This window comes from Rhinopithecus roxellana, chromosome 9 (assembly GCF_007565055.1).
Source record: "Rhinopithecus roxellana isolate Shanxi Qingling chromosome 9, ASM756505v1, whole genome shotgun sequence".
Classification (NCBI taxonomy): domain Eukaryota; kingdom Metazoa; phylum Chordata; class Mammalia; order Primates; family Cercopithecidae; genus Rhinopithecus; species Rhinopithecus roxellana.
In genome coordinates this window covers 96,136,334-96,152,989 of record NC_044557.1, presented here as the reverse complement: position 1 = coordinate 96,152,989, position 16,656 = coordinate 96,136,334, and the positions used below count along the sequence as shown (strand labels likewise).

The window sequence follows — 16,656 nt, the reverse complement described above, 5'->3', positions numbered from 1 at the left end:
GAGAGAGAGAAAGAGACAGAGAGAGAGAGGTGAGAAAGAGACAGAGAGAGAGAGAGAAAGAGAAGGAAGGAAGGAAGGAAGAAAGGAAGGAAGGAAGGAAGGAAGGAAGGAAGGAAGGAAGGAAGGGAGGGAGGGAGGGAGGGAGGGAGGGAGGGAGGGGAAACGGGAAAGGGAAAAGGTGAAAGGGGAAGGGGAAGGGGAAGGGGAAAGGGGAAAGAGAAGGAAGGAAGAAAGAGGAAGGAAGGAAAAGGAAAGGAGAAAAAAATCTAGGGGAGGAAAAAAATTTGAGACAATTTTCCACTTTAATATTTTCTGAAAACTGCAGAAGAAACTCTTGCTCAACAGCAGTGTCAGAAAAGGTTGGTTTAGGTCAAGAAGTGTTCCTGTTCAATTGGAATTCAGTTTGAGAACCAATGCTCTAAGTTTAAGGCAGCATGCTTTCTGTTGCATTTTTTCGTGAAATCAACTTTCTTAATGGCAACTTCATTTGAGTTTTCATTCAAACTGGACATATGGTTAAAAAAACATGCTCTAAACATATACCAATAAAACTTAATATTCACCAGTGTTACCTCTCACCAATGTTTTCCTCCCACAACCACTCACAAGCAACATTAAGGTTCTCACCAAAGAATCCTGTTTTGGCTTAAAACAGCCCCATAGGGCCAAGGCTCAAAATATGAGACAACAGTGCAATGGCAGGTTCCCAAAACGCTTGGAGAAAAATGGAGATTAGAATCCTTAAGAAACAGTTTCCTCTCTAGTAATCAAATACAGTCTGCCTTTAAGCATAAAGACTGCTGACTAGCAGGAAAAGATTACAGTTGTTATAATTCTAGGCAAATGATGGAAAAGTCCATTCTTACTTCACACATTTGGAGCTGAAAGAGGCGCCTTTCCTTCTCCATTTCTTCCGCAATCTCGGCTCCTGTTATCTCTGTGCGGATCATCCCATGTTGTTTTGCGTGCTCTCTTTTCTCTTTCTCAATTTTTGTACTGTAATTAAAGCCAATGTCATCATTAAAAACAAAACACTCATGTACAACACCAACAGCAAACCCTAATACAAACTATGGATTTGGGGTGATGATGTGTCTATGTAGGTTCATCAGCTGTATCAACTGTACCACTCTGGTGGGGGTCAGTGACAATGGGGGAGGCTGTGCGTGTGTCGGGTGAGGGAGCATACGGGAACTCTCTGTATCTTCTGCTCAAGAAGGAAGTCTACTAAAAACAAACCACACTCATGTCTTTCCATTAACAAAAGCCACTGATTATTAATTCCCAAAGTTAAGAGGTAAGAATTCTTAAGTTGGTAGAATCAATCAGAAGTAAAAGCCTACATTCAAAGAGAACACACACACTGTATGGATTTTCATATGGGAAACCCCTTACATTTTTCCTTTGATCTTACACATGACAGATTCATATACATTCTCCTACATTTTGGTAGGCACAAAGAAATTTTGATAGTCTACCTACTATTGGGTAAAGCACTTTATAATAAAAAAGAATCAGAAAGTTGGAGGCATAAGGCTTTCCTTGAATATCGATAGCTTGTAAGACTTCAATTATTTCAAATAATTAAAGTATATAATGGGTCTTTGTGGGTATGCACAAAATTTAGTCAAAGGTAATTTCCAATATTCCTCTAAACTTGAGCTATTTCCACATTCCAAGAACACATTTTAATCAGTCAACCACTTGTCATTGGGCTGTACAAAATTCAGAAGAAATCCTAACATATAATTTGGAATCCTATGAAAATGTTCTTCTGTGTGTGGGGAGGTGGCCGGGGCAACCGGTGATAAAGAAGAAAGGCCCACATTAAACCTATAGTAGCTGATGCTAGTGCTCAGCTCTGATAGATGATAATCTGGTAATAATACCAATGATTATAGCCTGCTTTCCAAAAATCCATTAACCTGAAAATGGACTTCTAATTTCAGAAACAACTGGTAATTTCTAGTTGCGAATGCAAAGACTAACTTATTTGACCTTCAACTCTTCTTTAAGTTGTGGTGGTAGGGGAAACCAACCCTGAAGAATGTCAACATCCTTACCTATACACAGACACAGTGGAAAATCCACCGATCAACCCAATGGAAAATCTACTTATAAACCCAGTTGGGATTGACTCTAATACCCTAATGCTATTATATTTAAGAAACTCTTTAATCATGCCACCATGGCAGTCAAAGAGGAATAACAGGGATTTTAACAGAAAGAGAATAAATCTCAGCTCTTTCTCCACTGATGTGGATAGGAAGAGAAGAAATATGGAGGGACAGGCATAACTTAATAATAAGCGTTTCATGGTGACTTAAACATACATGTCTTTCATTTCTTCTTCCTCCAGTGATCCCACTAAAATGAGAGTAAAGGCATAAGAACAGATAATCTCCCAAAGACAAGAGAATTGAAGACAAAAAAGGATGACAGAATTCAATAAATATTTGGAAGAGCAAGGCTGAAGAGAGAAGGAGAGCACCTCAAACTATAGGGTTCTCTGTCTCCCTCACTTACATAGCTTCCAAAATGCCACCATATGTGATAACTAACAGGAGCCTGAAAGAACTGCAAGGCTCTGAGACAAATCTCAGACACTGACATCTGGAAAACCCCTATAAAAGAGCTGCCTTCACATCCTACAACTCGAAACCTAAAAAGAAGGCTTTCTGCTTTCTTGCTTTCTTGCATCTAATGATGCATATGAGCTTTTAGTCTTTGGGTACCTTGCTCTGAAATATGAATGCATCCAAAGATTTTAAGTCCCCAAAATGAAAGTGAGAGTGAGCAAAGTATTAATAGCAAAAGGGGAGGGTTGGGAAGGAACCAGAGGCAATAAGGGAGCAGATAAAAGAAAAATGTCATTAAATCTTCAGCTAAAATATTGCATCTACAAAACAAGAAACAGAAACTACAAAAAGGCAAAAAAAACCAAAAAACAAAAACAAAAAAAAAACCCCAATTGAGCAAAAGAGCTGTTAGAAATTTAAAATGACGGCCAAAATAAAAAAGCTAACTGAAACAGTGGGGAAAAAACACTGAAAAAATAACCTAAAATATACTACGAATAGAACAGAAAAGAGAGGAAAATTGTAAGAACAGTCTAGGAAGTGAAATATCATATAATGAAAATTCCTGAAAGAGGAAAAAAAGAAAAAAACAGGAGGAATTACAAGAAGTTTCCAGGAGTGATGAACTAAAACTTGTAAACAGAAAAATTGCAAACAATGCACATACCATGGTACTTGAAGACTCTTCATAAAACCTTTTATAGAGATAAGACCTTATATTCTCTAACCGAAAATAAATGAAACAAACAACAACCACGTATCACATACAAATAAACGGGAATCAGAAAGATATTAGATTTTTTTTTTTATTAGCAACACTGGAAAATAGAAAACAATGGAAAAATGCCTTCAACATTTTGATATAAAATTATTATTATTATTATTTTTGAGACAAAGTCTCACTCTGTTGCCCAGGCTGGAGTGCAGTGGTCCGTTCTCTGCTCACTACAACCTCCACCTCCTGGTTCAACGATTCTCCAACGATTCTCCTGCCTCAGCCTCCTGAGCAGCTGGGACTACACGCACCCTCCACCACGCCCAGCTAATTTTTGTATTTTTTAGTAGAGACAAGGTTTTGCCACGTTGGCCAGGCTGGTCTCAAACTTTTGACCTCAAGCGATTTGCCCACCTTGGTTTCCCAAAGTGCTGGGACCACAGGCGTGAGCCACCGTGCCTGAAAATTATTATAATATCATGTTTTATATTTGGCCAAACTCTCCCTTTTTGCGGTGGCAGAATGAAAATAATTTTGGAAATACAAAACCTCAAATCTTTGCCTCCTTTACAGCTGTTCTCTGAAAACTACGGGAGGTAATGGGCCACCAAAATATGGAACTATACTAGTCAAGAGGAAGTAGATTTAAAACTGAAGAGTCAAACGCTATCCCAGGATGGCAGCTGTAACAGCTTATCTAAAGAGCTCTGGAAAGGATGTCTCCAGGAAAGAAAAAAAGAAATGGACAAAATTTAATACTAATAGATATATAATCATTATAACAAAATAAGTAATGTACTTTATAAACAAATATTGACAGGTGTCTGACATCTGCTGGAACAGATAAAAATTCACGGAAATCGGCCGGGCGCGGTGGCTCAAGCCTGTAATCCCAGAACTTTGGGAGGCCGAGATGGGCGGATCACGAGGTCAGGAGATCGAGACCATCCTGGCTAACACGGTGAAACCCCGTCTCTACTAAAAAATACAAAAACTAGCTGGGCGTGGTGGCCGGCGCCCGTAGTCCCAGCTGCTCGGGAGGCTGAGGCAGGAGAATGGTGTGAACCCGGGAGGCGGAGCTTACAGTGAGCTGAGATCGGCCACTGCACTCCAGCCTGGGTGACAGCGAGACTCTGTCTCAAAAAAAAAAAAAAAAAAAAAAAAAAAAATTCACTGAAAATTCACATAGAACTAAGCAAATGAAGAAAGAAGGCAATTATGTCATTAAGAAAAAGCAAACAACTGTACTCTAAGAACAGAAATTCAATCCTATTCTAACATTCAGATTAGCAATGAATGCTTATAATACCCATAAAAATGTAAACACTGAAACTAGTTTAATAAAAAATTGTTCGGCCGGGCGCGGTGGCTCAAGCCTGTAATCCCAGCACTTTGGGAGGCCGAGACGGGCGGATCATGAGGTCAGGAGATCGAGACCATCCTGGCTAATACGGTGAAACCCCGTCTCTACTAAAAAATACAAAAAACTAGCCGGGCGACGAGGTGGGCGCCTGTAGTCCCAGCTACTCGGGAGGCTGAGACAGGAGAATGGCGTGAACCCGGGAGGCGGAGCTTGCAGTGAGCTGAGATCCGGCCACTGCACTCCAGCCTGGGCGGCAGAGCAAGACTCCGTCTCAAAAAAAAAAAAAAAAAAAAAAAAAAAAAAAAAAAAAAAAAATTGTTCTATTAACCATAATGGATGAATAGGGTGCAAAAGTGATGGGGTGTCTGTGCAAGGGAATGTAATCCTCGTCTACCAGAGCAATACATCACAGCTAAAGCTAGAAAGAGCAAGAGAATACTGAGGAAGGTGTAGAAAGTCAGGAAGCAGGTAAAAGAGTTGGAAAAAGGGAAGGGACTAACAGGATCAAGAGGGGCAGGCAGAGGGCCTCTGTGTTTCCATTAGAAGCACATTTGTTGCCTACTTAATATTTTCCCTGTCATGATTTGTAATGAACCCTGTACCATTAGGTATGACATAAAATCACTGAGTTTAGATTGTGGAGGACAACACAGGTAAGTGAGAATTTGCTACAAAGGGTACCTGGTCCATCCTAGAATGCTCTGTTCTACGATAAACTTTAACAATGTTGAAGCCACTGTTATCTGGGGTTTCCATTATATGCTGTCAGAGTAAGTCTTAACTAGTAAAAGCACGATCTGATGTTTTAGTTTATGTACATTTATCATTTTGACCAAATGAAATTTGATTCTTACAAAACTCAGTAGAAACTATTTATTGTATGACTTTCCTATGCTAAACACTGTGACAACTGCTTCAACATACTACCTTATCTTGTCCTCACAACAACCCTGAGAAGTAGGTAATTTTTTATATTATTTTACAAGTAAGGATCATCAAAATTAAGTATTTTGGCTGAAGGTCACAAAACTGGTAATGATTTCTCAGTCTATGATCTAAATCATTGCAAACTTCACTGCGTCCAGAGTTCTAAATGGAAGACCATAGAAAACGTCCAGCCTTCTCCATTACCAAAACTAAAAAATGAACTTTTTTGTGTGGAGTCATTTTGTTTTCTGTAACTTATAACCGCATGAGTCCCAGTACATCAAAGAGACAAATGCTTGTTTTCTTTCTTTCCTGCACCACTATACTATACTTCGGTGACAAAGAAGTCTATCTTAGGAAAATTGTTGACAGGGATTTACTAAGCAAACAAATAAAACCTGCCTTCATAACGTCTTAAATTCGGGACCCACTCAACTTGCTATTCCTGTTATACATTTCCAGGTCTGAATAATTCTTTTATTTCTTCAATGAAATAGTACATATACTATGAGTCATTAGGCACTGGTAGATTAACACCATATATAAGAATAAAGTGGTTGTGGTCTTCACCAAATTTAGATTGTAGAGGACAACACAGAAAAATGAACAGCCAGGCCGGGCACAGTGGCTCATGTCTGTAATCCCAGCACTTTGGCCGAGGTGGGTGGATCACCTGAGGCCAGGAGTTCAAGACCAGCTTGGCCAACATGGCGAAACCGTCTCTACTAAAAATACAAAAAATCAGCTGGGTGTTGGTGGCGGGCTCCTGTAATCCCACTTACTTGGGAGGCTGAGGCAGGAGAATCGTTTGAACCCAGGAGGCAGAGGCTGCAGTGAGCTGAGATCACGCCATTGAACTCCACCCTGGGCAACAAAAGTGAAACTTTGCCTCAAAAAAAAAAAAAAAAAAGAAAGATAAAAGAAAAATTAAAAAAAAGAAAAGCCAGACAAGTTCATATGTTGAGTGAGAAGTACAAGGAAGAGCACCTGTACCATCTCAGAATGCTTCATATTCTAAGTCATTTATAATATTAAGCACCAGATACTTATAGGTCTTTAGCCAACAGAGATTTAAATAATATAAATACAGTTGTACTAACTAATATTGGTAGTACTTTAGTTGACAAAGTACATGTTACATCATGTTTTGTTGTTCCTATGTCCTACAAAGAAGACATATTCTACAAGTATAGAACAAGGTTTTTTCTTCCCCCTTTGTCCTCCCATTTTCTAAGTACTTAATTCTATTCGATTCCAAGTTTAAGCACCACTGCCTCTGGACAGGGGCAGTACTTAGCTTACAAGTTGAGTACTCATGACCCACTTTTCATACAGAAAGATTCATAGCCCACAGCATTCATTTATCAGTTGACCATTTTAATAACCTTTCTGTTCTCTGCTGCATTTAGAACTGTCAATGTACGGATATATTCCTAAGACAGCAAGTCCCTAACAATGCACTTTTTACATAATTACAAAAGTAGTTTGGGAAAAACATAATTAATCGTGAATTTGCTTTTCTTTTGCTTGTTTTTATCCTGCTGCTATTGCTGCCTACAGAAATGTTTTATTCTCTTATATTTTAGTTGTCCAAGACTTTTATTAAAAGCTTTAAAAATACGTATCTCCTCCCACCCCACCCTCCTGCTTGGTGTTACAAATGTCTCAGAATAATAATAGTAATAATAATAAAGGAACGTGGTACAATTACACACAGTATCAACATGGTCCGAGCACCTTGCAAAGTGCTTAGTGCCCTTATCCCGTAACAAGAACTCCACGAGGTTGGTGGTCTGACCTCAGTGCCCATGCTATGCTGAGGCTCTGTGGTCAGACAGACCTGGAGTGAATGCCAGATGGACACGTAACTAGCTTTCTAGCCTTTCACGAGCCCCTTAGCCTCTTTAGGCTTCAGTTTCCCTGATGTATATAAACAGAGAGTAAAGTTGTACAGATAGTTTCCTGTGAAGAGGTCATACATGCAAAAAACACTTAGTGCAGGTCCTGGCAGGCACCAAGATGTCACAGTATTAGCTGTTACTTTTATTATTTCCTAATTGTTACACTATACAGAAACAAATGGTCCATAATTACATGCTATCTATAATGAGAGCCATAGGCCTATAACTTGATAGTAACAGCAGCTGTAAATGCCAAGACAACTGATAGTAAAAGTACCTCTCCCTTCAGACAAATAGCACAGGAGATGCAACCACTTTAGGTCAGTGTACCCAACCTCTTAGCCCTAATAAGGATATACCAGAGGATACACTAAACAAGTTTTTGTTGAGAAGTTATTAGTTAAGAGGTCTGTCCTTTCTCCAGTTTTTTTTTTTTGGTTCAAAATTCACAACAATATTAAAAAACAAACAAAAACTAAACAAAAAACCACTTACAACTTTGTCTCATAATCTTTCCAGGCTTTGTCAAATGGCTTCTTGAGATCCTTAGAAAAGAGAAAATGAAATTAAAATTGCATCAACTTTGGCTGAAAATGAATTAATAGTTTTGAAATAACATCTTAGCAAGAATTGCTCCCTTTATAGGACACTGGGAGCTTCACTTTCATGCACATTACACCATTTTTTTTATTTATTTATTTATTTATTTATTTATTTATTTATTTATTTATTTATTTTTGGACAAGGTCTCACTCTGTTGCCTCGAATGGAGTGCAGTGGCGCAATCACAGCTCAATGCAGCCTTGAACTCCTAGGCTCAATCGATCTTCCCACCTCAGCTTCCTGAGTAGCTAGAACTACAGGCACTCAACACCATCCCTGGCTAACTTTTGTACTTTTTTTTGTAGAGATGGGGGTCTCATTATGTTGCCCAGGCTGGTCTTGAACTCCTGGGCTCAAGCGATCTGCCTGCCGTGGTCTCCCAAAGTGCTTGGATTATAGGCATGACCACTGTGCCTGGCCAACATCACACCATGTATTATATACACAAGAAGCATGAGAGAGGAAAGAAGGGTAAGCGCCCTGGTCATGCTGATGAAGCAGGAGCCTGAGGTTCAGAGAGGCTGGGTCCCCAGTGGTCACACTGTGGGAACCAAGACTAGGGCTTAACTTCTCTCTCCCACCCATGGAGAACCTTCCCAATCTTCTTGAAAGTGCCTAATCTCATTCCTCTGTCAATACCATTATGTGAAGTGGCACATTTTTTCCAATGATCATTTTCCAAGAGCATTTTTAATGCTGAAAATGTTTAAAGACTCTTTCAAATACAAGTACTACTATGATCTTAAAAGAGGAAAAAAAAATCAATCCTTTCAAGTTAAAGTGAAAATCAAATTTCTGAACACTTACTCCTTTGACTCCCTTTAGGTCTCCTTTTAACAAGGAATCCAAGGTGAAGATCACATTGTGGCTCAGCCCCTGGAGCTGAAAAAGCAAAGGGAAGATGGGAGATGGTTAAAAAATAAAGTCCACATGAACAATAAAACCAGCTACTATTGACTGAGCATTTTCCACACACCAGTGTCTGTTGAAGGGCTTTCCATGCATTATTTCATTGAACCTGCATGACACCTCTGTAGGTTAGGTGACATAATTATCACCACTTTGCAGGTGAAGGAACAGAGATGGAGTCATTTGTGCAGAACCATAAAGCATGTGAGTGAGGGGCTAAGATTTGAATTTAGGCAGTGTAGGCTGGGCATGGTGGCTCATGCCTGTAACCCCAGCACTTTGAGAGGCTGAGGCAGGCGGATCACTTGAGGTAAGGAGTTCGAGATCAGCCTGGCCAACATGGGAAGACACTGTCTCTGCTAAAAACACGAAAATTAGCCAGGTGTAGTGGTGTGCAACTGTAGTTCCAGCTACTTGGGAGGCTGAGGCAGGAGAATCATTTAAACTTCGGAGGCAGAGGCTGCAGTGAACCGAGATCACGCCACTGCATTCCAGCCTGAGTGAGAGAGACTGTCTCCAAAAAAAAAAAACAAAAAACAAAAAAAATGAATTTAGGAGGTGTAGCTCCAGAGCTTGCTTAAACACTATGTTACAGTACACGTATATGTGTACAAATAATTCCTCAAATCACTGTAGCACTTCCATTAACACCTCTGCCAAAATTGTAGCTCTTACAATGAATTTTCTTCAACTGCTTCTGTCAGAGTAAGGAGGGGCTTTTTCCATTTCCTTTTCACATGTTTTTATACCATGTATCATTATCTGAAATTGCTGTGTTTGGGGTTTTCTTTGCTCAGACTTACCTTTTAATTTTTAGTTTTTATGGATACATAATCGTTGTATTTATGAAGTACATGTGAAATCTGATACAAGGGTACAATGTATAATGATCGAATCAGGGTAATCGGGGTTTCCCTCACCTCAAGCATTGATCATTTCTTTGTGCTAGAACATTTCGATTCCACTCTAGTTATTTTGAAATATATAATAAAAATCATTAACTACAGTCACGCTGCTGTGCTACCTAACACCAGACTGTGTTACTTCTATCTAACTGTATTTTTGTATCTAATAACCAATCCCTTTTTATTCCTTCCACCCTACTATGCTTCCCAGCCTCTGGCAACCATCATTCTATTCTCTATCTCTGTGAGATCAATTTTCTTTTTTAGCTCCCACATGAGACAGAACATGCAATAATTGTCTTTCTGTACTTGGCTTATTTCACCTAACATAATGTTGGATCCATTTTGTGGCAAGTGGCATGATTTTGTTCTTTTTTTTTTTATGGCTGAATATTCCATTGTGTGTATATACTGTATTTTCTTTATCTACTCAACTATTGATGGACACTTAGGTTGATTCTGCATCTTGGCTACTGTGAATGGTGCTCCGATGAACATGGGAGTACGAGTTGATACAGTGATTTCTTTTCTTTTGGGTATACACCCAGCAACGGGATTCCTGGATCTTATGGTAGTTCTCTTTTTAGTTTTCTGAGGAGACTCTATACCATTTTCCATAGTGGTTGTACTAATTTACATTACCACCAACAGCATATGAGGGTTCCCCTTTCTCCGCATCCTTGCTAGCATCCATTACTGTTCTTTTTACAAAAACCATTTTAACTGGCATGAGATATTTCACTGAAGTTTTGACTCGCATTCCTCTGATGATTAGTGATGTTGAGCATTTTTTAATAAACCTTTGGGCCATTTGTAGGTCTTCTTTTGAGAAATACCTTTACAGATCTTTTGACCATTTTAAAACTGGATTTTTTTCCTATGAGTTGAGATCGTTATATATACTGGCTATTAATCCCTTGTCAGATGGGTAATTTGCAAATACTTTCTCCTATTCTGTGGGTTGTCTCTTTACTTGGTTGATTGTTTCCTTTGTGGTGCAGAAGCTTTTTAACTTCATATGATCCCATTTGTGTTTGCTCATTTTTCCTTTGGTTGTCTGTGCTTTTGAGGTCTTTCTCAAGACCTCTTTGCTGAGAGCAATGTGCTGGAGAGTTTCCCCCAAAGTTTTCTTCTGGTAGGTTCACAGTTTCAGGTCTTAGATTTAAGTCTTTAATCCATTTGGATTTGATTTTTGTATATGGTGACAGATAGGGTCTAGTTTTATTCTTCTACATATGGATATCCAATTTTCCCAGCACCATTTATTGAAGAGGATATTCTTTCCCCAATGCATGTTCTTGGTGCCTTTGTCAAAAATAAGATGACTGTGAGTATGTGAATTTATCTCTATTTGGTTCCACTGATTTATGTATTTATTTTTAGTTTTAGTTTTTGAGATGGAGTATCACTCTGCCGACCAGGCTGGAGTGCAGTGGCATGATCTCTGCTCACTGCAATCTCCGCCTCTTAGGTTCACGCGATTCTCCTGCCTCAGCCTCCTGAGTAGCTGGGATCACAGGCATGCACCACTACATCTGGCCAATTTTTGTATTTTTAGTAGAGACGAGGTTTCACCATATTAGTCATGCTGGTCTCAAACTCCTGACCTCGTGATCTGCCTGCCTCGGCCTCCCAAAGTGCTGGGATTACAGGCGTGAGCCACTGTGCCTGGCCTATGCATCTGTTTTTATGCTAGCATCATGCTGGTTTGATTATTATAGCTTAGAAGTATAATTTGAGGTTAGGTAATGAGATGCCTCCAGCTTGTGTATTCTGTCTCCCTCACTAGTACATAACCTCGATGAGGACAGGGACCTTAACCTTTCTGTTCACAGCTATATCCTTAATGCCTAGATTCCATTAAAAAGATATTTAGGAAGTGCAATCTATAGCCGGGAAATATATATATATATTTTTTTTGTTTGTTTGTTTGTTTGTTTGTTTCACTGCTCTGCGGCAGTGGCCTCAGTCTCCTTGATTTTAAGATGCTACAAAGAGGAATCTACAAAGGAGAAGGAGATGGAGATGCTACCCAGCTGCAGAGAAGAATGATGGGGGGAACCAAGGGAGGCAGAGTCAGGTGTGAAAGGAGTAACCAAAACAAGGACTGAGAAGAGTTTTTAACTACTTGTCTTCAAGGAGACCCCAAGTAATCTTGATAAAATCAAGTTTTAGTAGCGTGGAACCCAAGACTGCAGAGACCTGCAGGACCAGATTATAGATGGAAAGGTTTGTGGGTCCCCTCACTCAAGAAATAATTTTACTCACACGTAAGTGTATTCAATTGTCAGTCTGTCTATCCATCCATCCATCATTAATAAGACATCTACTCTGTGCCACATACTACACTAAAAGCTTGACAGGCAAAGATGAATAAACACTGTTCCTACCTGTAGAGAGTTCATATTCTAGGAACAGAGGCAGTCACTACACAGCCAACTCTACTACATTATGCTATTATGTGTTAGTGGCAGAGGGACAGAGTGGTGTAAGAAAGACCAACGCTGACTTGGAAGGGCTTTGTGCATGACTCTCTTAACCACATCTGTAAAGCAGAATATTATAACCTATTGCAAGCAGCTGTTGTGAGGATGGAATTAGTTAATATGTGAGGATGGCATGAGTTAACATGTGTGCTAGCTTACTCCCTGATACCTAGAAGTGTTGAACACATGTTTATTTTTTAAATGCTATGGGATGAAAATATGAATAAGAAAATGAGGGAGCAGAGAGGGGCGGGGAACAGGAAGGCTTTTCCCACCAGACAGCTTCTCTGGTGACACAAATCTAAGAAACAATCACTTCTTTCTTATTTCAAAGACAAAGGGATTTCTACCAAGACAATTCTGTCTGTGATTTTGCCAACAATCACACAGCAACAGCCTGGCTGGCAAGCCAGAGAGCTATAATCTGAGAGTCTACATTCTGTGAGACTCTAAGACACTGGTTCTTGGGGAGTGGGGCAAAAAATAAAAAATAAAAAATCTTAGCTGTTATAACTGTCTGTGGCCCTCCAAATGGCCACAGTATATAACTGATGTCAACTATGTCTATTACCTGTATTAAAATTTCATGGGGGGAACGATGGGGGACCATGTCTAAAAAGGCTCTCGGGGAAAAGGAGGAAGGCTTTGGATCATAATGAGGAAAAAAAAAGGTTGAGCAACACTAACTGGGTCTGAGACTGAAAAAATGAAGATCAATAGGACTCACCCTCTGTTTTATAATGACAGCTGAAATAATGTGCTCTGAGTCCCTCAGTTTCATTCTTGGAGTACAATTCCCTAGCATCCCCCTATCCTATGGGCCTTAGAAGTTTGGATGGATGGCAGGTAAGTAAGGTTGGGGGGGGCCTGACCCACCCTTCACTAGTCAAGCTATTGCCTACCTTTCCTCTGTTCATGGAGAACCTTACCTTATTTTTCTTCAAAGCACTTACCATCCCTACCCATTTGTATATATGGTTGTTTCCCTATTTGTTGCTGTCTCCCCACCCAGTTTGGTTACCAGCTTGGGAGAGAGGGGTCTATATGCTCACTGCTATATTCCCAGAACTTAGAACACTGCCTAGCACAGAGCGGTGCTCAAAAAATACTTGCAGAAGAAATGAAATACAGAATCTTTTGTGAACAAGGTTCCTCTTTACATGGCTATCTATACTGATGGAAAGTTACGTGCTTATCAATAGGGCACTGGCCAAATAAATTACAGAGCTTCTAAACAACAGCCAAAAAAACGAGAAAGCTCTTTATGCTTCACTTTGAAAATACCTCCAAGATAAATATTTATATGATAAAAGCAAGGTATAAAACATTACTTACAGTATGCAATAATTTGCATAACAAGGAGGAAAGAAGGCCAGGCACAGTGGCTCACGCCTCTAATCCCAGTGCTTTGGGAGGCCAAGGCGGGCGAATCACTTGAGGTCAGGAGTTTGCGACCAGCCTGGCCAACATGGTGAAACCCTGTCTCTACTAAAAACACAAAAATTAGCCAGGCATGGTGGCACACATCTATAATCTCAGCTACTCGGGAGGCTGAGACAGGAGAATTGCCTGAACCTGGAGGTGGAGGTTACAACCTGGGAGGTGGGAGCCGAGATTGCGCCACTGCGCTCCAGCCTGGGCGACAGAGCAAGACACCATCTCAAAAAAAAAAAGAGGGGGGGAGTCTATGCTTTAATTATTTCTGAAATAATACGCAGAAATCTGTTGATACCAATTTCCTCCAGGGTTAGAAGCTGGGCAAAGAAATAGGGTGGGAGAGGAGATTTTTGCATTTAAAAAAAATTGTAATATGTAATATATTGTTTATGTAAAAACTCAAAAATTTAAAACAAAATATGAAAAGACAGTGATTATAAATAATCCCTTTTCAACTCTTTTGTTCTAAATTATGGTTTGCATCAATGCCTCAAATCCTTTGTGAAATGAAGCAGAAAATTAAAAAAAAAATACATTAATGTTATTAGTACTTTGAAGGCTGTATTATAAAATAACAATTAAAGAATTATGAAACTCTGTGGTTAGAAATGAATGTGAGGGTTGTTCCAAATAAAAAGTGCCTCAAACCATGTACTGACCACACACTAAACACACACAGTAACTTCTTTTTTTTTCAAAAAGTAGATATGGGGTCTTCTCTTGTTGGTAAGGCTGGTTTCCAACTCCTGGCCTCATGTGATCTGCCTGCCTCTGCCTCCCAGAGTGCTGGGATTACAGGCATAAGCAACCATGCTCTGCCACACATAGTAACTTTTTAATGTCTTCATTGTGGTTAGGCATGAGGGGAAGATAGAAAACCCCAATAATTAAGAATTTCTCCATGGTTATCTACACACATTCTTGAGGGCTCATAAGAAATCATGAACGCAAAACATGTATTATGAATTCAGAATGTTCCCAGTGACTAGTCAATGAAAAGGCTACAGGAAAAAAAAATCAAAGTTTACAAAGTCTTTCCAACTTACTTTCCAGGAAAAGGTAGGTTAATTAAAAAAAAAAACTAGCACCGAAAAGTTTAAGTGCCAAGTGAATAGTAATTACCTGTGTCATCATAAAGACACAAAGAAAGGTTTAAGAGAAAGCAAACCAATCTCAAGAGGAGGAAATTTTAGGAAATATTCATTGGGGGGGGGCAAAAAAAAATCCTTTCTTGGAGATCTCAAAGAAGGGAAAACCTATTCTCTCAGTTATTTTAGGTGATTATTGTGCCACAGAGATGGAGAATATGACTTTGCAGTCATGAGATTCTATAAATTTCCTGTGTTTTCATTTTTATAGTTTTTTCAGGAATCCTTTATATTAGCAGTCCCCAACCTTTTTGGCACCAGAGACTGGTTTCGTGGAAGACAGTTTTTCTACAGATGGCAGGGGGTGGGGGAGTTGGTTTCAGGATGAAACTCTTACACCTCAGATCAGCAGGCATTAGTTAGATTCTCACAAAGAATGTGCAACCTAGGTCCCTCACATTCACAGTTCACAACAGGGTTCGGGCTACTTTGAGAATCTAATGTTACCACTGATCTGACAGGAGGTGGAGCTCAGGAGGTAATGCTTGCTCACCCACCACTCACCTTCTGCTATGTGGCAAGGTTGCTAACAGGCCATGGCCCAGGGGTTGGGGGCTCCTCCTTTATATGACCTGAGCAAGAGTTTTGCAAACTGATGTGTAGCAGTCGTCTCCAAGGCACTTACAATACAGCCAATATAATACAATAACAATATCAGTAAAATTCCTGTATCACCTTCATTATCTTTAATAAATTTTTAAAAAGGCTTTCAAATCCATTATATAATTATTTCCCATTGATTTTACTAAAATTCTATTGATTACTCTATTACCATTTACTCAACTTCCAAATCATTTCCTTTCCTTTATTGATAACGCTGAATTAACATAAGTTCTTTACATGATTCAAGTCTACAAGAAGTTGAAGGGTATGTTTTTGAAAATGCATTTTTTTCATTTTATTAAGCAAACAACACATTTAAAATCATTTCAGGACCAGGAATGGTGGCTCATGCCTGTAATCCAAGCACTTTGGGGGGCCAAGGTGTGAGAATTGCTTGAGTCCAGGAGTTTGAGAACAGCCTAGGTAGTACAGCAAGACCCCGTCTCTTTAGAAATAATAATAATAAAAAAAAAGATGAGCTGGGCAAGATTACAGTGAGCTACGATCCTGCCACTGCCTGAGTGACAGAGTGAGACCCTATCTCTTTAAAAAAAAAAAAAATTCCAGAATGATATTTAGGTATGGTACATAGTTTTGCTTTCCGAACAAATTGCTTCTAGATTTCTTTCCTAAAAGAAGAGGTATTCCCCCTGCTAGTACATACATCAAGCCTAACCAGAAATTTGGAGTTAATCAAACATAGGGAGGCTGAGGTCTACCTTCCATCATGCAAAAGGGACTTATGGAAGCAAGTAACTGTAATTAATATTAAACTTGACAAAAAGAGTCATTTATTCCCTACAATTGCTTCAACACTGCCAGCAATATACAAGTAGCCCCTGTTATCCCAGTCACTGGAGATGACTTCATAGTTTTTCCTCTGTATATATAAACATATATCTTCTGCTCTGATTTTTTAAATGTCTTTATGCTTTACCACTAAAAGAAATGATCTCACTTACTGTTTACTGAGTTATCACCTTTCCTCACTAGAAGGTTTGTTTCTTAAGGGGAGGCCCTGTATCTGTTTTGTTTACTAACTGATCAGATCCCAAGGAAGGAATCAAGAAGCAGTTGCAG

At 39.4% G+C, this 16,656-nt stretch overlaps 1 protein-coding gene across 3 annotated transcripts in view; it reads right to left on the bottom strand.

Moving 5' to 3' along the window:
- The window catches only part of ASAP1 (ArfGAP with SH3 domain, ankyrin repeat and PH domain 1), a 407,716-nt gene that overhangs the window by 137,330 nt on the left and 253,730 nt on the right, over positions 1–16,656 (bottom strand). For all 3 annotated transcript variants that reach the window (XM_030937519.1, XM_030937518.1, XM_030937520.1), the window contains 3 exons: positions 8,896–8,970; positions 7,981–8,030; positions 867–996 (listed from right to left, as the gene is read on the bottom strand). In XM_030937519.1, the coding sequence (XP_030793379.1) occupies positions 867–996; positions 7,981–8,030; positions 8,896–8,970 (255 nt within the window). The remainder of the gene's footprint in view (positions 1–866; positions 997–7,980; positions 8,031–8,895; positions 8,971–16,656) is intronic.